The sequence below is a fragment of the Manis pentadactyla genome, chromosome 7 (genome assembly GCF_030020395.1).
Source record: "Manis pentadactyla isolate mManPen7 chromosome 7, mManPen7.hap1, whole genome shotgun sequence".
In the NCBI taxonomy this organism is placed as follows: domain Eukaryota; kingdom Metazoa; phylum Chordata; class Mammalia; order Pholidota; family Manidae; genus Manis; species Manis pentadactyla.
Window position 1 is genome coordinate 58,453,921 of NC_080025.1, and position 22,251 is coordinate 58,476,171.

General features: G+C 39.7%; 1 protein-coding gene across 9 annotated transcripts in view; it reads left to right on the top strand.

The window, feature by feature from the left end:
* SRPK2 (SRSF protein kinase 2) overlaps positions 1 to 22,251 on the top strand; it is a 299,738-nt gene that overhangs the window by 202,750 nt on the left and 74,737 nt on the right. For all 9 annotated transcript variants that reach the window (XM_057504422.1, XM_036892368.2, XM_057504418.1 and 6 more), the window contains one exon: positions 2,182 to 2,324. In XM_057504422.1, the coding sequence (XP_057360405.1) occupies positions 2,182 to 2,324 (143 nt within the window). The remainder of the gene's footprint in view (positions 1 to 2,181; positions 2,325 to 22,251) is intronic.

The window sequence follows — 22,251 nt, forward strand, 5'->3', positions numbered from 1 at the left end:
TAATTGTTCCATAGTTTCTTCAGGGAATATACCATGTGCTTTCTTTTTGAGAATCTCCTTATTTTCATATAAAATTTCTAAGGAAGAAACAGTCCATTTTCAGAGTATTCCTGATGGAGCATATTTGTCAAGTAGGTAGATTCTGCCCACACCCCTGAGCACTGAGCCTTGTAATTCGTTCACACATTTGTGAACTTCCCCTTTGTACGGGGGAAGTGGTGAGAGGGTTGCATTCCTCTCCTGCCTCCCCCTTCTCAGACCTGCTTGTGCCTGGGACCATTCTACTTCCAGTAAGAGCATGTGTGTTAAAAGGAAAATGAGCATTTGCAAGGCTGCCAGAAAGATTATTGCACTTCCATAATGTCTGTTGGAATTTTTGGATGTATTCTGGCAATGATGTGGGCATGTGGTTGTGATTATCCCCTTCCAGGGCTCTATCATGAAGACTGGTTAGCTCAGAGTGTTACCACCACTGTGCTTCTAATGCCTGTTACCCAGGGGGCTGTACCTTTCAGTATTAATAGATTCCAGCAAACAGAAATCAATACAAGTCATTTTCAGCTTATAAACATTCTTTAGTTGGCCATTACCTGCCAAAAGGAGTCATACTTACTAGTGTTTGCCTTTAAAATTACCTCTGGGGTGCAGTCCCCACCCTTTCCTCATGACTGCTGACTTTTCTGCTGTCTTCCACCCTTGCCCCCCTTTGTTGTGTACGGCAGATCACATAAATGAGCTGTAACAATCTTAAGTTAAAGGCAGTGTAGTAAAGGCTTTTTGGGAGCTGCCAGATTTGGCAAGAATCCAGATGTCCAGCTTAGAGAGGGCCAGTAGTCCGGGCAGTGGCTCTGGTCCTGCCCCTTGCTATTAGCTACCTGTGTCAACTGGACCTTCTCAAGGTTCCAGGGCTCAAGAGTGAGCTTTGTCTCTGTGCCCCGCTAGGCTGACTGCACAGTGAGAGGAGAGAGGCTGTAGAACCAGCCTTCCCTTATGCAGGGAGTAGCAGTATCCCAAAAGGTGCTTTGGGGATGGGAGTGTGAATGTTGAGCAGGCCAAAAACATGGCAGTTGGGCCACCACATCACTGCTTAGGGATTTCCCTTGTTCCCCAGTCCAGAGACCCCCTCCCTGCTCACCCTCCTGAAACAGCATCTGGTGAACACATCCACCAGCCTAACCCTTCGCGCCTGCCCTGCTGCCTGGTGTCAGTTGCCTCCCGACTGTACAACACCAGGTCTGGGCTGTGGTGTTCCAATTGTTAGGGCAGCTTGCCACGGAAGGGAGAGATGTGCTTCTGGCGTCCAAGTGGAGACCTTACTACCTTCAAATTTCCTTACTGGAGCGTGGTTAGAACTAGCTGTTAAATTGTATAGTTAGTGAAAGCTTGTTTTTATAGAGTCACATTATGAATGCTTTACTTATAAACAAATGTATTTAATATATCCTGGAGTTATTCTACATATCTGTTATCTCTCAAGCTTTTTTTTTTTTTTTTTTTGGTATTACAGGTTTCCCTGTTCTTTATAAATGAGTACACTAAACACCAGTCTTTTTATGACAATTAGAAATGACCATTGCAAGCCTTGCATTAATGTGTGAGCTATATTTGTATTTGACTGTCAGTGTTTTCTTTAATTTCAGTGTTCTTGATAAGCAGGGTTGATAGATAACTGAATTCCTTAATGAAGACAGCTGTACATCAGCCATAGTTTATATTAGTCAGCTTTTATGAGTTATCCAGGAAACCTAACTACATTTTTACTATTTCTGTGAGAAAAAGAATTCTGATTTTAAAATAATGGAAAATAAGCTCCTTTGTAAGTTCCAAGCTGCTTTCGTTTGTCTTATAGTCTCTGTGGGAATAATAAGGCTGTGTATCATGGTGGGATGCTCTTTTATTTTACTTACATTTCATAATATTGTCAGGACTTAAAAAATATTGAAGCTCAGAGAGAAATATGCCTGTAAAAATATTCCTTAGCTAATAAGCATAGTTTTACCTCCTGGCTGGTCTGTTGAAATATATCTGAATTCAGCTAAAATGGATGCAGTGACATTAATCAACATTTCTTCCTCGTGTGTGACACGTTTTCATTTTTTCCTGTATTAAGGAATCATCAAGTGTGTCCACAATGCAAGATTTGCTTCTCAGTAAACAGGAATTCTCCTTCTGCTGTTTCAGGCCGGAGCCTCAGCAGAAAGCTCCCTTAGTCCCCCCCCCACCGCCACCGCCGCCACCGCCAGACCCCACGCCCCCCGAGCCAGAGGAGGAGATCCTGGGATCAGACGATGAGGAGCAGGAGGACCCCGCAGACTACTGCAAAGGTGATGTGCTTGCCCTCCCCACCGGGCTGTCCCGGAATTTGGGAGGGAATGGACTAGAGGAGTTAATAAGGTGCAAACTCCTTGGTCTTTATTTAATTAGCCTCTTGCTGTCAATATCATCTTAAATTGTTAGATAATTAAATATAGAAGAAACCAGAAAATAGATACCAGAAGGGAAATGGTGAAAGAAAAAATATATGCATATGTACATATGTACTCTGGAGGACTGAAAAGAGGATTTTAATCTGCTGATAGAATTAAAGATAGTTTAAAGCAGACCAACTAAAGATAAAATCATAGTAAGCCATCTAAGCAAAATAGAGTATAGAAGGTACCAGCACTGCATTTGACTTCAAGTGTTCTGACTGCTAATACTCACAAGGGAACTGTTCCTTCCCCTGGATAGCTTTGAATTAATAGTATTCATTGTCTGTGGAAAGAAAGCCTGCCCATTTGTTTCCAGAGACAGACTTTTTCCTGGCATTGTAATCAATGAAAAAGACATTCTGTGGGTTCTACAATTGTGTGACATAGTGGATTATGTTTTCAGCTCTGATTTCACAGAAGATATAGGAATTATTCAAGTGAAGTGTTCTTACATTGATGCTTCATAGAGACCAAGAGCACAGAGTTAAACTCCTAAAAGGCAAGCATACTATGTGACGAATATCGAGAACAATATGATCCAGACTCCTCTCTGTGTAGACTGGACCCTGAGAATCTAGGAGAAAGGAAAATTGCTGTGTCTGTTTGTCTGTCTCTCTGTTACTCAACTTGCTCTTTTGGACTTCAGTTCTCTCTAATTGAAAAGTATCACAGTCTTGATTCCTGAGCTTCTGAATGGTTGATGAGACATCTGTTTGCTACAGATTATGGAAAAAGTTAATCAGATTCTATGCAGTGTGAGAAGAGATGACAGAAGTTGCACACATGTTCAGGTCATAAAGCGTTAATGAATTTTTGTCTCTATAGTATCTAACTATCAGTTTGTCTACTGATTACAGGACATTTGTGTGTTGGTTAAGAAACAAGGAACTTTTTAACTACCTGCTAAGAGGAAGAGAAGGTTATTTTGCTATGAAAGTTTAAGAACTAATCTTCTGTTCTAACCTGATTGTTCCATAGATGTGCGTTCCTACACATAGAATAAATGTTTTCCTTAGAAAAAGGAGTGTGGGCCTTTAACATTTGTATGAGTAGTGAATATGACCTGAAAGGTGTATGCCGTCTAATGTAGAAAAGAAGGTACAGAGATAGTTTGGAAAGCATAAAGAAGATGTTTTTCATCCTCCCTCTTACTCTGCATTTCTTGGTTCAGAAATTAAGTTGTTTGAAGAGAACATGTGGACAATTATCTTTCAGTTTTGTTGCTTAGGCCAAAGAATTAGGTTGGTCTGTAGGAACTGTTCTCTTCAGCATGCAGTGCCACCATGCTGGAATGAGAACTGTTTGCCTCACACTTGACTCTTCAATATGTGGGTCAGGAGATGTAACCAGTACTCTCATCCTTTAACCACCTCTGGATCAGCACAGTGAACACCCCATACTGAAATACAGGGCTATCAGCAGTAGGTAACATTCATTGAGCTCTAAATAGCTTAAGTGTTGTACTCAACCTTGCTAAGGCATGTTACTGATGGTAAGTTTTTCTTCTTACACTCACACACACACCTACACACACACACACCTAACTTTGGTGCCTCTAGTCAGCATCACATGGGACATGATGCTTTACTCTGTAGACTATAATAGTTTGTCTAAGACAACTGACATAAATGCATTCAAGGACTGCATGGAATTGGTGGGAATGTCTGGGATAAAAACTGTGGCTTCCTCTTCTTCCCCTCATGAATATTATAGGAACTATTTGTTTGTTACTAACATGTTTTATCACCATGGACTACTTTACTGTATTTTGCCTACAGTCAAGTACACTGTCCTGTATAACCACAACACAACCATCAAAATCAATTAGGAAGTTAGCATTGATACATTTCTACCCCTTAGTCCTCAGATTCCATTGAGGTTGTGTAAGTTGCCCAATATTGTACCTTACATGAAACTGATCCATTGCAGAATAACTTTACATTTGTTTTCTTGTTTCTTTAATCTGGAATAGTTCTCTAATCTTTTCTTGGTTTTCATGACTGATATTTTCGAAGATTGTAGGCCCCTTATTTTGTATAATGTTTCTCAACTTGAAATATTAAAAATGTATTGTTTGAGAAATGTTCTCATTGCATGGTTTTGATCTATGCCATTATAGTTGATGTCAGTCAGTTGTTTAAGATGAGTCTACAAGGTACCTCCTCCGTAAAGTTATTCTTTTCCCCCTGGTAATTGGTAAGATTTTGTTGGGAGTTCCCTTGAGACTGTAAATATCCCTTTGTCTGCAGATTTATTTCCTTCCTTTTTTTTCCATTCCCTCTGTCCCTCCCATCAAGACCTCTGTCTGTCTGTCTATCTCAGATGGACTCATTTGTAGATTTCCCTTCTATTCCGTGTTACAATAAGCTACTCTCCTTAATTGTTTAGATATTTGGATTACCCCAAATTTGGCCATTAGGCATTCCTTCAGGTTGGTTCTGTGTCCTTCTGAAATGCCCCTATCATTCCTTGAACACTTTCTTACTTTTAACTGCAGTAAGATGTTTCAGATTAGTTTTGTATTTTCCCTACTCTAGCCCTGGAATTGGCTCTTTCCACAGGAGTTCTGGTTCGTTTTAAGTGGAGAAGACATTTAGAAAGCAGGTCTGAGGGGAAAAAAAAGAAGGAAAGCAGGTCTGGGCATTAGGTGTGATTATACTTCTGGGGTGTTACTGCTTCCAGATCTCTCAGCACAGAGCTGGGGATACACATACATGTTTCCTTTGTGTTTCTATATATTTCTGTTTTCATATAGGTACATATTAAAATCCATGAGTTCAGTCTGATACCTCTAATTCTACTATAAATCTACCGAGGATTCAGCCGAGTTCTCTCCCTTTCTGTATTTGTAGTTTCTTTCTTTGGCAGTAAGAGATGAGGCTGTCATTATCCTCATCACATTTACATATCTAATTGATTTCCTTGTATGTGACGAGTCACCAGTTATGTCACTGCTGTGTGGGGACTTGTCCCCCTTTCCTACTCACCTAGCTTGTGCTCAGACGTCCTTTGTTGCCCAGCCCTACCTGGTAGCTGTGGACTGAACTGTTGAGGAAGGAGGAAAGGGAATGATGGCTCCACAGTTCAGGGGTATGTGTCTGTGGGGGTGTCCTGTGTGTCTTCTATCACTTTACCTGCTCCTCTTGTTTTTATGTCTGGAGAACCTGTGCCCCTCTAGCCCCTTCTCAATACTCCCAAAGTAGACTAAAACATCACAACAACAAAGCACACCATGTATGTTACATCTTTATAAGGAAATATTTGTTTACTATAGGAAATACAGGTATGTTGTGGGGGCAGGGTGGGTTGGTGGAATGGGAAAGTCACTTGGAATCCCCATCAGGGGCCACAGTAAGCTTTTGGGTCACTGCCATTCTGAATCATTCGTGAGCAGCCAAATTGCATCTTAACTTTTTACCTCTTTCCCTTTAAACGTCTTTCTCCATCAAAACTTGTGAAGATTAAGAGGTATTATGATTAGCACACATAATGTAGAGGGGGCATGGGGAAGGCAGTATAGCATGGAGAAGACAAGTGGTGACTCTATAGCATCTTACTATGCCAATGAACAGTGACTATACTGGATTATGTGGGGAGGGCTTGATAATGGGGGAAATCTAGTAACCACAGTGTTACTCATGTGATTGTATATTAATTATATGAAAAAAAAACTTGTGAAACATCAACATTCAGCATTCTGACAAAAGGGCCACTATTTAAAGTTCGACTTGGCTAAGGCATTGTTCATTGCTCCTTTCCACTTGCCTTGGTGTTCTCTTTAGAGTGGGGCTCTTCTGTCTTCCTAGCCAGCTTGTTCCTATCCATCTTTAGATCTCCCAACAAAATCCAGGAGCATTATTGGCCTTCTATATAAGAGACCTGGGTTCAAAACCTGGCTTCCCAGCTCTGGATCCTGGAACAAGTGCCTTTCCTGGAAGCTTCAGTTTCTTCATTCATCTCTCTATATAACAACGTCTACCACCTATGTTTTATGAGGATGAAAATGAGACAAATATGTGAAGTATGTGGCATGCTCCCTGATCCATAGAAGTCTTTTTTAAAATAATTTTTTATTAAGGTATTTTTGATACACATACACTCTTATGATGGTTTCACATGAAAAACAATGTAGTTACTACATTCACCCATATTATCGAGTCCCTCCCACCATATCCCACTGCAGTCACTGTCCATCCATGTAGTAAGATGCCACAGAGTCACTACTTGCCTTCTCTGTGCTACACTGTCTTCTCCATGATCCTCCCCACACCATGTGTACTAATCATAATACCCCTCAATCCCTTTCTCCCTCCTTCCCCACACACCCTCCCCCACCCTTCCCCTTTGGTAACTGCTAGTCCCTTCTTGGAGTCTGTGAGTCTGCTGCTGTTTTGTTCCTTCAGTTTGCTTTGTTGTTAATACTCCACGGATGTGGGAAATCATTTGGTACTTGTCTTTGTCGGCCTGGCTTATTTCACTGAGCATAATACCCTCCAGCTCCATCCATGTTGTTGCAAATGATAGGATTTGTTTGTTTCTTATGGCTGAATAGTATTCCATTGTGTATATGTACCACCTCTTCTTTATCCATTCATCTGCTGATGGACACTTAGGTTGCTTCCATATCTTGGCTATTTTAAATAGTGCTACAGTAAACATAGGGGTGCATATGTCTTTTTGAATCTGAGAACTTGTATTCTTAGGGTAAATACCTAGGAGTGGAATTCCTGGGTCACATGGTATTTCTATTTTTAGTTTTTTGAGGAACCTCCATATTGCTTTCCACAATGGTGGAACTAGTTTACATTCCTACCAGCAGTGTAGGAGGGTTCCCCTTTCTCCACATCCTCGCCAACATTTGTTGTCATTTGTCTTTTGGATGTTGGCCATCCTAACTGGTGAGAGGTGATATCTCATTTGTGGTTTTAATTTGCATTTCTCTGATAATTAGTGATGTGGAGCATCTTTTCATGTGCTTGTTGGCCATCTGAATTTCTTCTTTGTCGAAGTGTCTGTTCATATCTTCTGCCCATTTTTTAATAAGGTTATTTGCTTTTTGTGTGTTGAGGCGTGTGAGTTCTTTATATATTTTGGATGTTAACCCCTTGTCAGATATGTTGTTTACAAATATATTCTCCCATACTGTAGGATGCCTTTTTGTTTTGCTGTTGGTGTCCTTTGCTGTATAGAAGCTTTTTAGCTTGACGTAGTCCCATGTGTTCATTTTTGCTTTTGTTTCCCTTGCCTGAGGAGATGCATTCTGGAAAAAGTTGCTCTTGTTTATATTCAGGAGATTTTTGCCTATGTTGTCTTCGAAGAGTTTTATGGTTTTAAGACTTAAATTCAGGTCTTTGATCCATTTTGTGTATGGGTTTAGACAATAATCCAGTTTCATTCTCTTGCATGTAGCTGTCCAGTTTTGCCAACACCAGTTGTTGAAGAGGCTGTCATTTCCCCATTGTTTGTCCATATGTGCTTGGGTTTAAATCTGGACTCTAGTCTGTTCCGTTGATCTGTGAGTCTGTTCTTGTGCCAATACCAAATTGTCTTGATTATCCATAGAAGATTCTTAAGAAATATGAATTTAATACTTTCTGTCCTGTCTCTGTTCCACCATTCTTATTCTCCTATCAGGTGTGTTCCCACATGTACTTTATGCTGTGCCCATTTGTGCTGGTCCCCTTAGGGGTCCAGCTGCCATGCCTATGGTGGCCTTGCTTCCCTTGACTCAGGGGAGAGAGCTGTGTCTGCTTCTCTGTCACCTCTGGTCAGTTGTCTGGGGCAGGAACTGTAGCAGCAGGCTGTGTAGTTTATTCAGACTACTTCCAAGCCCAGGGGTAGCAAAGGTCAGGCACGGGGTCAGCCTGTAAGCAAACACTTCCGGGAAGCCCTTGCATAATACTTGCTCGCTTTGTGAGTTTGGGCATAAAGCCTCTTGTCAAGATGAAACCTCCTGTGGGGAGATTTTAGTGTAACATGTGTTTTTCAGAGTGTGACCTTTATACCTCCAGAATCACTAGGGGTAACTGTAATGTTTCTCAGCTGCACTGTAAATCCTGAATTGGAATTCTTGGGAGTAGGATTGAAACTCCAAATATTTAACAGGTTCATCAGGTGATTTTTCTGCATGTTGAGGCTAAGCTAAAGTCTGCTTGTCTAAGGCATGCACCATTCTTCTAAAGCTCCAGAGTTGTGTAACTAAGAGAGGTGACTCTTTCCTTCACTTCACACTATGTGGCTGATGGGCTGTGTAAGGGGAATTACTGCTTTGAGCTGTCTTATGCCCCCCAATTTTTCCAAGACCCTCAGCATGTGTTTGCTCCAAGGACCAGTACTAGTGACAGTAGGAACATTGCTTTGTTGTGTTGCACTGACTGACGCCTCAGAGACCCTGTTTGGTGGCCCTCCTAAATCACTCTTAGAAAAGTTGGCAAATTGTACAGTTACATCACTTGTATTATTTCTGGCGACATTGATTTCAACACAGTTGTGGGGTGACGTGGTCCTAAGGCATGCGCCATTTCCTTAGAAAGTCCTTCTTTCTAAGGAACCCCTAATCACATCTTAATCAGGTCCCCACCCTTTATCGCTCATGATAGTATCAACCCCCCTCCCAGTGGTAGTCATGGTACATAATTTTACATTTATCTTTGTGTTCATTCGTGACCTCTTCTCCCCGGTTTGAAGGGTTTCCCACGGCCAAGGGCTGCGTACCCTGTTTCCCCCTGCATTGGAAGCATGCCTAGTGAAGCAGGTACCTTTGGTTGGGTGAAGGGAAGGTCTGTAGTGGTAACTACAGCTGAGGGGTGGGCAGCCCTGATGCTACCTGCACGTTTGAGGAGGGTGTCCAGTGAGAAGGTGGACATGCAAATCAGAATACAGATACTTCGTTGCTGCCTGAGATGATCTTAAAATCATCCATAATGCTCCAGAGTTCTTTTTATTGGACATGCTTTTGTGGCATACAGTTTGTTTCTTTTGAAGCTTAGGAATATCTTCTTCAAAACATGGGATAAGCAATTATAAATATTTGCACACTGGAAAAATGTCAGATGACTTTTTTAGACACAAATTGCCTTTCCATCTGTGAAAGTTTAGATGGGCTGAATTTTAATAACTCCCAGAATTGAATGTTGGTGGTTGAAAAAGATAGCCTTTATTGATTCTTCCCTTGAAACTGCTAATGCTGTACACATACTTCATCGCAGTCACAAGAATTTTTAAAAGTAGTTTGCTTAATTTGGCTTACTGAGGCTTTAAAAAGAAACTGTGTTTATTAAATGAATAACATACTAGATGCTCCTGAATTGATCACATGAGGCCTCATTACTTTTCCTTTCACGGAGACCAAGGAGATCCCGATCCCTGATAGACCTGGTGGTGCTGCCAGTTCCACCATACTATGCTTAGTGTGGCAGCTGATGAGGCTTTTGTTACATTTTACTACAGGGAATATAAAGGTAGTGACAAACAGCTCCTGCTCTGTAGGAGCTCATGGCCTCCAGACTGTGCCACTGGAACACAAGCTGCGTGAGGCAGAGCGTTTGAGGTGCCCACTCCGTCTTGGTGCCCAGACAGAATTGTCCAGCCTGCTGGAGACTGGCTGAATGAATACACTGGATTGAGAAACTGCATAAATGCCTTTGTTCACCTTTATTGTATGGTTAATTAATTATCAGGGGGTGGGGAAGGAAGATTTGTGAGGGCTTAAAAGGAATGAGGTTGTGTTTGGTTAGAGGTAACAGAAAACTTGATGAAATGGTAGGGGCCTTGCCAGTTGGGATAATTGGACTTTATTGAAAGGGGCGTGGCATTTCTGGCCAAACCCTCAGGCTGGGAAAGGTGTCCCCAGAAGCTCTCAGTGCTTTTGTTTTCTTTACAAATGGGCAAGCTGAAAGCTGATGGTAGAAGATACCACTAAAGGGGAGTTTGGGAGCATCATGGAGAGGATCAGTTTGAGGGTAAGAAGTTTGTATAAGAAGTAAATTAAAATATCACTTAGTATTATATATTTAAAAAACAGACTTGAAGGAAAAGAGAATATTTAGTGTGTGTGGATTTCTTTGGATTTTCTACATAATTATTTCACTGAAGATAGTTTTTTTTCCTTAACATTCTTTATGCAATTTATTTTTCTTGCTCATTGCTCTGTGCATATGTTGAATGGAAGCAGTAGGAGTACACATCCTTGTCTTGTTTTGGATCTTTTTTTTTTGAGAGGGCATCTCTCATATTTATTGATCAAATGGTTGTTAACAACAATAAAATTCCGTGTAGGGGATTCAATGCACAATCATTAATCAACCCCAAGCCTAATTCTCAACAGTCTCCAATCTTCTGAAGCATAACGAACAAGTTCTTACATGGTGAACAAATTCTTACATAGTGAATAAGTTCTTACATGGTGAACAGTGCAAGGGCAGTCATATCACAGAAACTTTCAGTTTTGATCACGCATTATGAACTATAAACAATCAAGTCAGATATGATTATTTGTTTGATTTTTATACTTGATTTATATGTGAATCCCACATTTCTCCCTTATTAATATTTTTTTAAATAAAATGCTGAAGTGGTAGGTAGATGCAAGATAAAGGTAGAAAACATAATTTAGTGCTGTAAGAGGGCAAATGTAGATGATCAGGTCTTGTTTTGGATCTACCAGGTTGTGATGGGTTATAGTTTTAAATGTAAAACTAAAATTAGTTTAAAGCTTATAAAAAGAAAAAAGTAGAGTATCTTCACAACCTTGGAGTACAGGAAGATTTCTTACAGAATATACAAGAAGTATTAACTATAGAATAAGAATATTAATAAATTGGATTTCATCAAAATATAAGCCTTTGCTGATTAAAGGACATTTTTTACAATGAAAGAACTGATTCAGACTAGGAGAAAATATTTGCAATATGGAAAGCTGACTTTGGGGAGGAAAAAATTTTCTTCCATTGTTCAAGGTTCTTCTGGTTAGTGAAAGAATCAAATTGGTGTGAGACAGGTTAACAGGAGAAAATAAAATTTAATTACATACTTACAGGGAATCCACACAGACATGAGATTCTAAAGGCAGGACCGTGAGGCATATCTGTCATCCTGACCTAAGGAGAAGGGGTTGGGACCTAGGACTTAAAAGGAAAAGGGAAGCAATTCACAGAAATACATAAGAGTAAATGTTTGGTAAACAGATGTTTGCTGGACCACAGAAGCCATGGGACATAGGAGTTTTAACAGACTTTACTAAATTCCTCCCTGTCTACCATCCCTAGGTCATATTAAAATGTCATAGTTGTCTATGGTGACAGCTCTCCTCCTGGAGTAGGTCCTCCACCTAGATTCTTAAATGCAGTTGGAGGGGATGGTCAAAGTTTCTTGAGTCTTTTGGGCCTTGATTGTTTTCAGCTCCACATAATCTGCATGCCAGAGTGGCACACCTTGGGGGCTCCCAGCCTTTGACCCTTATGCTGACAAAGAACCTGACTGAGAGAAAACATCAGGAAACTTTGTGAGGTTTTGGAGAAATGTCCTTTGTATCCACTAGGGAATAGCATTTGTCAAATATCAGGGAATTGTGTACTTAAGATGTTTGGGCTTTCATTGTACGTGAACTTTACCTCAATTTTAAAAAGGTTATAATAGCTAGTTATATGTGGATTTCTGTTTTTGCATGTGTGTGGGTTTTTTTTTAGACCTTTTTGTCTTGTTTTGTTTTCTGAGTTGAGCATGTATTTTTTTGGAAATAGAAATGTTTAAAAAAAATAAAGATAAGCGGTGAAGACCTATTGTAGATTTTTAACCAGGAATTGTTGTATTTAAGAGAGATTAATTGGTGGATCTTGAATGATTGGAGTTGGAGAGAGAGAAGATATATAAAGGACAGGACAGAAACGTGCAGATATCATGGACTGGCATCCTTCTCGTTTGACGAATGTTTGACTGTAGAGGGTAACATGAAAAAATTCGAAGTCTTAAACCCTGGGGTGATTGGTAGAAGAGTGGTGCCCTTTGGGCAACATTTTTTTTTTTAATGGACTCTGCATTTTAAACAGTCATTTCTTCTTTGTTTTGAGTACTGTTTGGCTACTAAAAAGCTCAGAGCCAAATGTGCAGTCTACCTCTAACAAGTGAACTAGAATTTATAGCACTGCATTTTGTATCCTAGCTTCTCTGCAGCATTATTCTATTTTATTTTTTTCTGGGCTATTTTTTCTTTGCCCCAATTTCCTTCTAATTTTGTATCTTGCTTGGTGGTTTTATAAAGTTCCTCTGTTCCTTATTGGAAAGAAGTGAATTTGGCACTATTAACAGGAACAGTGAAATCACAGTTGGTCTGGGGAAATTTTGATGAGTTTGACTTTATTCATTGGCGTTTAAAGAAACTGATGAAGATATTAAAAAGGCAGCTAGAAATAACAAATCTGGGGCTCCGAAGAGAGGGCAGGCAAATGGTGTAGTAAAGAATGTAACACTGCCCAAAGAAAGGTCTAGCCTTTGCCCCAAGCTCCTGGGTGGTAATCTCTAAACTCTTAGAATGTCCTTCTTGGTGAGTGTGTTCCCCTGGGGGCCCTGGGCAGTTTGTCACCGTGTGATCTGTGGTGGGGGCTTTTGGAGAGTGTGGGGATCCCAAGGTCAGCCTCACTGGCAGTCAACAGTGTTTGTATAACAGAGTCCTAATAAAAACTCTGGACTCCAGGGCTGGGGTGAGCTTCTGTGGTTGGCCGCACTCTATGTGCCCCATCACACGGCATTACCCAGAGGAAGTGAGGCTGTCTGTAACTCCGCTGGGAGAGGACAGCTGGATGTCCACATTTGGGCCCCTCCTGGGTTCTGCCCTATGCTTCTCTTCCCTGGACTTGCCCTTATGCTGTAATAAGCTGCAACTACAGGTGTAACAGCCTTCAATGAATTCTGTGAACTCTTCTCACAGATTATTAATTGTTGAAGCTGAGTGGTGTTTGGCACCTCCAGACTTGCAGTGGGGCTCAGCAGTGAGGGTGGCCTCTGAGGTTCCTCAGCTCCTGCAGTTCTGTCAGAACTGGGGTGGTCTTATGGGCTGTTCCAAACATTTTACAAGTATTCCAGATTAGATGGGAAAAAAATTGTATAAGGGTTGTTAAGTGTATAAAAAAGTTGCAGAAAGACTGTTCAACGACAATAAGCCTTTGAGAAACTGATGGAATACAAGAGGTGACAGAACAAGTTGAAAGAAACAGATACAGCAGTCAGGGAGGTAGGAGAGCAGCCAGAGGTGTGTGTGCAGTTTGACATGGAGCAGATCAAGGAACTGAGAAGACAGCTCTGTTACTCTGAATGAAAATTTCCTGAACACGTACAGTGTGTGACCTGAATTTTCCATTTTTGGAGGTGTAGATAGGGTCTTAATTGCATCATTCTAAATGTGGTTCTTGTCCCCATTTGTCGACCTCCTGCATAGTCTGCCCTTTCAGTATCGATGCCCCCACAGAAGGGTGCCTCTGGATCTAGGTGTCTGCCTTGACCTCCCTTCTGCTCCCCACTCCTGTGGGTACTGCGAGTACCCACGATGATGCTCCCTTCCGCACTACTCGGGCTGTTCCAGCTGCCCTCACTCAGCGCCAGAGCAGGATTCTGTGGCATTGGAATAGTGCTTGAGAGACCAGCCCAGATGCCTCCTCAGCCTCCACTTTGCCCCCTGAGCTCTGCACAGCACTGCTGGTGTACCTCGGCATTCCCGGTATGGGAATGGTTCCTTCAGCCACCCCACAGTCTCCTGTCCACCAACCTGCACCACTGGACTCTGGGGAATGGTGTTGGCAAGAGCCCACAAGACAATGTGATGGCTCACTGTTACTCCGGTTTCTTCTGCCCCCTTACAGGATCACTGGAGCGTAAAATTTCTTCCCTTCCTCCTCCTGGCCCCAAACAGAAGCAAGCACTCCTGCACATCATTTCTTGTATTCTGGCTTCTTGGGCTGTCCACTTGCCCAGGCATGTTTGATTTTTATTTGGGATCTAAGAGGATTCTAAAAACATTTACAAAGAAAAGCTGAGATAATGGGACAGGGTTTTGAATAATTACTTATTTTCCCTTTTTTAAAAAAGTTACTTTTATTGAGATGTAATTGACCTGTAACATTGTGTATGTTAAAGGTACACAATATGTGAGTGAAGGTGTTGCTTTGATACATTTACCTATTTCAGTGAGATCAGCACCCTGAGTGTTGTTAGCCCACACCTCTGTTTGACACATAATTATCATTTCTTTTTTGTGGTGGAAACAATTACGATCTAGTCTCTTAGGGACTTTGAAGTTTATAACAAAGTATTGTTGTCTATATTTTCTCTTTTATTTCCCACTTTAGGCTAGTATATAAAAGGACTATGTTCATAGAGTTCCTCACCCAGAGTTGTCTCTTCCTCAGTGTTGATATTCTTGGCTGGGTAGAATCATGAGGATTTTCCTATTTCTCTGTATTGGATCCTATTTCAACCTGGAATTGAAGAGATAGAAATGAAATAAAGGTTTCAGATTTTGTTGGGAGTTTTTCTTTTTTGCTGGATTCCCGGGGTAGGGTGTTCTATTTATATTAAATGGGATCAGTCATTGAAAACGTGCTGTTTTTTTCCCTTGCACAATTTTATGTTGATTACAGTAGTCCCCCCTCATCTGCCCAGGATACATTCCACGCCCCCTGTGGATGCCTGAAGCTGCAGATAGGACACAGCCCTGTGTGTTTGTATACTGTGTGTTTTCCTAGAGACACATACCTGTGATAAAGCTTCATTTATAAATTAGGAACAATGCAAGATTAACAACAGTAATCTTAAAATGATTATAACAATATTGTAATGAAAGTTATGTGAATGTGGTCTCAGAATATCTTATTGTTCTGTACTCAGCTTTTCTTGTGGTGGTGTGAGATGATAAAATACCTACAAGATGAGATGATGTGAGGGGAATGATGCATGCATTGTGTGGTGTTAAGCTACTACTGACCTTCCAGCCTTTGACCATGGACAGCTGAAATGGCAGAAAGCGAAACTGTGGATAAAGGGGGACTGCTGTACATGAAAGTCACCCTCTTAAAAAGGATACAACTCAGTGGTTTTCAGTTTACTCATAGTATTGTGCAACTATTATTGCTATCTAATTCTAGAACATTTTCATCACTTCAAAGAAGAAACATGTTCATGAGCTGTCACTCCCCATTTCCTCCTCCACCCAGCCCTGGCAACCAGTAATCTACTTTCTATCTCTATGGATTTGCTTATTCCATTCATTTGATATAAATAGAATGTACAATATGTAGCCTGTGGCTGGCTTCTTTTATTTAGCATGTTTTCAAGTTCTGTCCATGTTGTAGCATGTATCAGTAGTTTTTACCTTTTTATACTGAATAATGTTCTGTGGTTGGGGTATGTCACATTTTGTTTATCCATTCATCAGTGAACGGTATTTGGGTTGTTTGTACATTTTGCTGCTATAAATATGCTGCTGTAAACACTTGTGTAGGAGTTTTTGAGTGGGCATGTTTTCGTGTTTTGGGGGTTGTACCTAGGAATGGAATTTTGGGTTGTGTTGTAGCTCCATGTGTAACTTACTGCAGAATTGCCATACTGTTTTTCCAAAGTAGCTATTGCCCAGCAATATGGGAGGGTTACAGCTTCTCCACTTCCTTCCCAATGCTTCATTCTTCTTTTTATTTTAGTTGTCCAACAGTTTTGAAGTGGTATCTCATGGTGGTTTTGATTTTCATTTTCCAAATGACTGTTGATGTTGAGCATCTCTTCATGTGCTTGCAGGCCATTTATTTATGTAGCTTCTTTGATGTTGCTGTTTGTGCACATACACTTATGCTCTAATGGCTGAGGTTGTGGTTCATGCTAACATTGTTCTTCTTATGAGGGTCCATGAGAGTTTTCTTTCATGCCCAGTACTGGTAAAGCTCTACTGCTTCCTTCTCCTAATTTGTTAATGTTTTTAGCACTGTGACTGTTGTTAATGTGCCCCCTATTTCTTTGTTGGTTACAAGGTTAGGAAGTACTGAGTGAACTGAGGTTCACACCCACAGTTGTAAATGCTCTTACATACGTGTGCTTAGAGTTATATTTGCATTGCAGAATATATATTTACTTATTCACTAGTTCAAAAAATTATAAAAATTTTATATGGTAATGTTAAAAAATTCAAACAAAATATAGAGTATGCAAAAAATTAAAATTGTCACTTTTTCCTTCCTAAATTTTATCCGTAGTCCACTTTCCCAAGGTGAATTGAAGGGCTTTAAAGTTTCATAGACATTCTCCCAGAAATTAATGTGTATATATGTACATCCATATATGTATAACTTCCATAAGAGAGATTGATTTGTGTATTCTCTTCCATATTAATGCTGTTTTCTTTCAGTAATGCTTATGGATATATTTCTGTGAACCTAAATATAATCTGCATCATTATTTTCTGCATGATATTCTATTCCATGTATTTACTTTTACTAGCTTTGTATAGATTAGACATTTATGTGTTCTCAGTGTTCACTGATATAAATAATGCTGCTGGAAACTATATATTCATTTTATGGGTTTGTCCTGAACATAAGTGTGTAGATGGAATTAGCAAGGTTGAAGCATAGTATGTCTTCATTTTAAAACATGTTACCAGTGCCCTTCAGAAAGATGATACTGATTTATACACTTACCACAAGTACCTGAGAGTGGCTCCGCACAGCACAACTAAACCATGTCTTCACTTGGTATTACCAGTAATTAATCCCTTTGTTTTTATTTGACTCATTTTATTATTAGTAAGATTGGCCATTTGTATCTGACATTAAAAAAAATGCTGTCCTTTTTTTGACCATTGGGTTTAAAAGAAATGGCTTTTATTTTTTGTGTATTATGTCATCTCATTTGGGATTCTTCCCTAAGAAGTTTTATTTCTTTGATCATAATTTCACCATATTTTATTATACTTTGCCCTTTTATATGTTAATCAAAACCATTTTACCTATTTTTACCTCTTACTGACCCAGTCAGTAGCCTACTCAGGTCTGTTTACTACACCAACCATATTCACATGAGCCTTTTAAACTTGAATATCTCATTAGATTTTCAGACCCAAATTCTTCCCTAGGACAATAGTAAATATTTCTGTATTGGTGACACAGAGATGGTGGTGTTCTCTCCAAGACTGTTAGGTCTGAGGCATAAAAGGAGGAGAGTTTCCCAGGAGGAAGGGTATAATAATTCAGGGTTCAGTTAAGCCACAGTTTGAGGAAGATTAGGACTGAGAAAGGGCCAGCAAATCACTCTAGGGAGGGTCACTAGTGACCCATTGATGGGGGCCAGTGATGGGTCATGCTGATGACAGGCTGTACTGGAGAGAGCATAGCAGATGCTTTGGTGAAATTTGCAATGAAGTCAAGATGGTAGCTTATGGAGGGTGGGGTCAGATATGGACAAAGGAAAGTTGATCATAGGTCAGGATACCTGAGCATATTTCTGGGCAGAAGAGAACTCTGAGTAGAAATTAAAGGACCATCAGGGAGGGAATTAAGTGACTGATTTTTGGAGATGATGGGCTAGTCTTGGAAATATTAGGGACACATTTTTCTTGCAGAACAATGGAGGAGGTTTTGCATAGCTGTTATGAGCAGAATAAGCATTGTTCTGGTTATTGTTGCATAATGATTTATCCCCAAACTAGCATGGGTGAGCCAACTTTTAATTTTGCTTATCATTTAGTGATCAGGAATTTAGATAGACCAAAACTGGGATGGTTTGCCTCTGCTTCATGGTATCTGGGGCCTCGGCTGAGACATCACAAAGGATTGAAGAGACTTAATGGCTGGCAACTGTAATCATCTAAAAGCCCACTCATTTGCACATCTGGCCCTTGGGTCACAAGTGTTAGAAGACTAGGACTGCCAACTGGAGCAGTTCTGTGTGGCTTGGCTCCCTCACAGCATGGCAGCCTCAGTAGTCACACTTCTTACCTGGTGACTCAGAGTTCCAAAAGTGAACATCCACCTTGCAATATGGAAGCTGCATTGCCTTTTTGGGACCTAGCTTCAGAAATCACAATCGCCTCTACTGCATATTGTTGGTTAGAATCACATCAGAAGCCCATCAGATCCACAAGGAGGAGACATAGGGTCCGTTTCTTGATAGCAGAACTTCAGGTTCTAGAAGAGCTTGTGGTTTGGGAGATAATGTTACAGCCCTCTTTGGAGAACAGTCTGTCAGAAGAATGTCACAAATTAATAGGAGAACAGTGCAGACTCCCAAGCATGTTTAATTATATTTATTTTTTGGTATAATCATTTAACCACTTTTCCTAAAATGTAAATTCCTCTAATACTCTGACTGTCTGGATTGTAAGCTCTAAACCCAGAACCCACTAAAGACTTTTTCCTTACTGTGTTTGTAGTCACCCGTTCCTGAGACCTACATTATTTTTCCTTGTTTTTAAAATTTCTTTGGAATAACTGAGAATTTGGGTTATTCACAATATATTGTTCTTCCTTTTTTACAAGAGATGTGGCACCTGCCAGGAACATGCCTGGAGTGGCGTGGTTGAGTCAAACGCCGATGTGTGCACTGCTACTGCCTTGCTCCCTCATGATCTGTAGGAGCATAAAATAACAATCGATCTTGACCCTTTGAAGGAACCTAATCCTTAAGTTATATTTTGGTATCTGAGTGTGTATAATTATGGCCTTTGGTGTTAAATAGCCAGGGAACTGCTTTCAGAGTTTTCTTTGAAAAGTTTTTAAATTACTAAACAAGTGTTTTTTTAGTTGTGAAAGAAATCAGTATTTTTCAAAGGTCTTCTGATGTCTGAACTCTTTTACCAAATAAGACTTTCTCATTCCAAAGATCTGTTCTTTCCCCGGTTCATAATTCACTATATTGTACTTTAGCTTCATCTAGACCATAATTAAGAACCAAGAATTGAGCCCAGCATTTTTGAGTATATATGAATAGTGTCCAAGTTCAGGTTCTAGGCTCATGTTTATTATGGAGAGAACCTCCTTTTAGGATCTCAAATACTGTCTATTTATTCTTCCTTTGCCCATAAAGCAAGTAGGATGAAGGCTAAGAATATAAAAGTAGACCTACAAACTGTAAAAATCATTATAAAATCCCAATAAACATAGCAGCCTTGGCTTCCTTGATGAGGTGATAACATTTTTAGGCAAAAGACCACATGTCTTTTCAGGGAGAAAATCAGATCATTATCAAGCTTTTGTATATCAAATCTTTGGGCCAAGAGACAATGGAATAATATATTTGACATACTTGAGGAAAGAAAGTCAGAGCCAAAGATTCTATATCCAGTCAAACTGGCCTTCAGTTATAAAGGCTCCATATAAACTCTTACATACATGTAAATCCTGAGGGAATGTTTTTCTCATGAACACATTGAAAAATCTGTGTTTAAAAAAAAGAAACTTCAGACAACCAGAATCAATGCAGAGGCACAGCTGTAAAGACTAATTTCATTAAAAGACAAAATTATGTCTGATAAACCTGTATCCTTGGAGTACTCATCTCACAGCATACTATTTATTAAGTAGTTGTATTAAGTAGACACTCAAAGGCATTTTAAAGAATCTGTATCTGGCTTCCATAAACTGTATTTTTCAATTTATGGGTGGATTTTAAAACATGTTTAATGGAGCAATGGTTGAGATTCTTCTATAAAAGATACACTGAAGATACAAATGGCTGTATCTGGCACTGTGTATTTAAGAAACTATAGAAAGTATTGGTAATGGATATAAAATATGTCCATTAACTCTCTTTAGCTTTGAATTCTGAGATTTATAGAGTATTAGTATGCTAATATGCAAAATACCTTCAGTGAAATCGAAGGCTTAGTTGTTTGCCTATTTATGAGAAAAATACTTGTGATCCAAATTACAGAGTGAAGTAAATTTCTAGATTTGGTCTCTTGAAAACAACCATTAGCTGTTTGTGATCTGATGTTAACTCCTGTGCATTTTAAGGCCTCCTGCTGACCCACAAGATGCCTTTAAAATGCTTGTTCTAAAGCATTCTTTAGGACCATTTAGAAATGATTCAGAAGTGTTCCAGATTGTGGCAGGGAGAGATTAGGCATTTACGTTCAGGCTTGCCCCAGAGTGTGACTTGCATTTCCTCTGTGGGCTCTGTCATTCTTGCAGGTCTTTTCTAGAAAAGTAGAAATGTCAACATCAGTATATTTTAGAAAAACATTGCTGTAGCAAAAAAATTATAGCACTGAAATGACAAGAAATGTAGATTATTGATCATAAAAGCAAAAAAGTCCTTCTTTTGATTTTTGTCTAGAATCAAGATTCCAACTTTATAAAGTTGGAAATTGGACCTTTGTGTGGAGTTGTTAGTGTACTTTAACTTCTTGTTTGTGAATCCCATGAGTGCTGTGGTCAGGGTTTTATAAATACTGTCACAGCTTGATGTCCTTATTACCAGTTGGATTAAGTACTACACATTTTAGTTTTGCAGTGTAATAAAAATAGTTTTCCCACTGTACAGTTCTCTTAGAAGTTTTTATATGATGTTTCTCAGGATACAGTTAGATTATTATTTCTTTTTTTATCCCTTGGTCATAAGAGAAAGGGAAGTCTTCTAAGGATACACTGTATTGTTAAATTTTTTTCATAATTAACAGTGAAAGTTAAAATTGTGCAACCCGCACGGCTCTTCAGTCTATGGAGTATACTGTTCTTGTTTTCTTTCTTAGCATCAAACAGAACTATGTATTATATTGTAAACATGTCTTCCTACTGTTGTGATTTTTCTTCACGCTATCTCTTCTTCCTTCTGGGCCTTCCTTTTTTTCTGCTACAGTATAATATTAATTCAGAATTGAATTTTAGCCCTTGTCATGAACTGGTAAAGTCCTCCCCATTCTCCCTCACATTATACCAGGGAACAGAGAACAAACCTCCCTCCCCTCCATGTCTGTCTCTCTGTGTTTACCGTGCCTTCTCTCACATGTATTTATTGAGTACATGTTGTGATGTGGGTTCTATGTGCTAGGGATACTGTGTCTCTGTCCTCCTAGTGTTTGTGATCTTCTGGGAAAAACACACAAGAAAATGATTAAAATACATTGTATTGAAATCCACTATATCATGTTCTGTACAGAAGTGTAGCAGTATAAGGAGGCCTTACGGAGAAGCACATTATGGAGACATAAGAGAAGCCCAGGACAAGGTCTTGTTCTCAGCCAGGAAAATCAGGAAACACTTTCTAGGGGGAGCCTTGCTTGAGCTTATCCTATAGATAAGTAGCTGTTATTTGTATCCTAACACTGTACATACTTGAGATATTTAAAAAGAAATACATAGAATACAGTAAATAGATAAGGATATCATAGAGTAGAAATAAAGTCAGATTAAGTTAATATGTAAAGATTTATTAATAGAGTTCTGTACAGTTTGAAAGTGTTACAAGTTTGTCTCTGGGTTCTTTGCTAATCAAGGCAAGGAAGGAAATGAATTAGTTCTAAGACCGACAAATTTCAGAAGTTGGAACCAAACTTATCATTCTAAACAAGAATGTTTTATTCCTGGTACCAAAGATTAATATATCACAAACAAGGTATGTCTGAGATTTTACCCTTCTTGCAAACTAACAAGTTAGCCACAGTTTCAAGGGTGCTTGCAGAAGACATGAGTCCCCTGGGTCAGAGATTGAAGACTGCTCACAGCACCACAGGCAGCACGAGCTTCATGTTCATCCTTGTTCCCTTGCCCCGCAAATCCAGCGGGAGCCAGGTGGAGGCAGGCCCTTG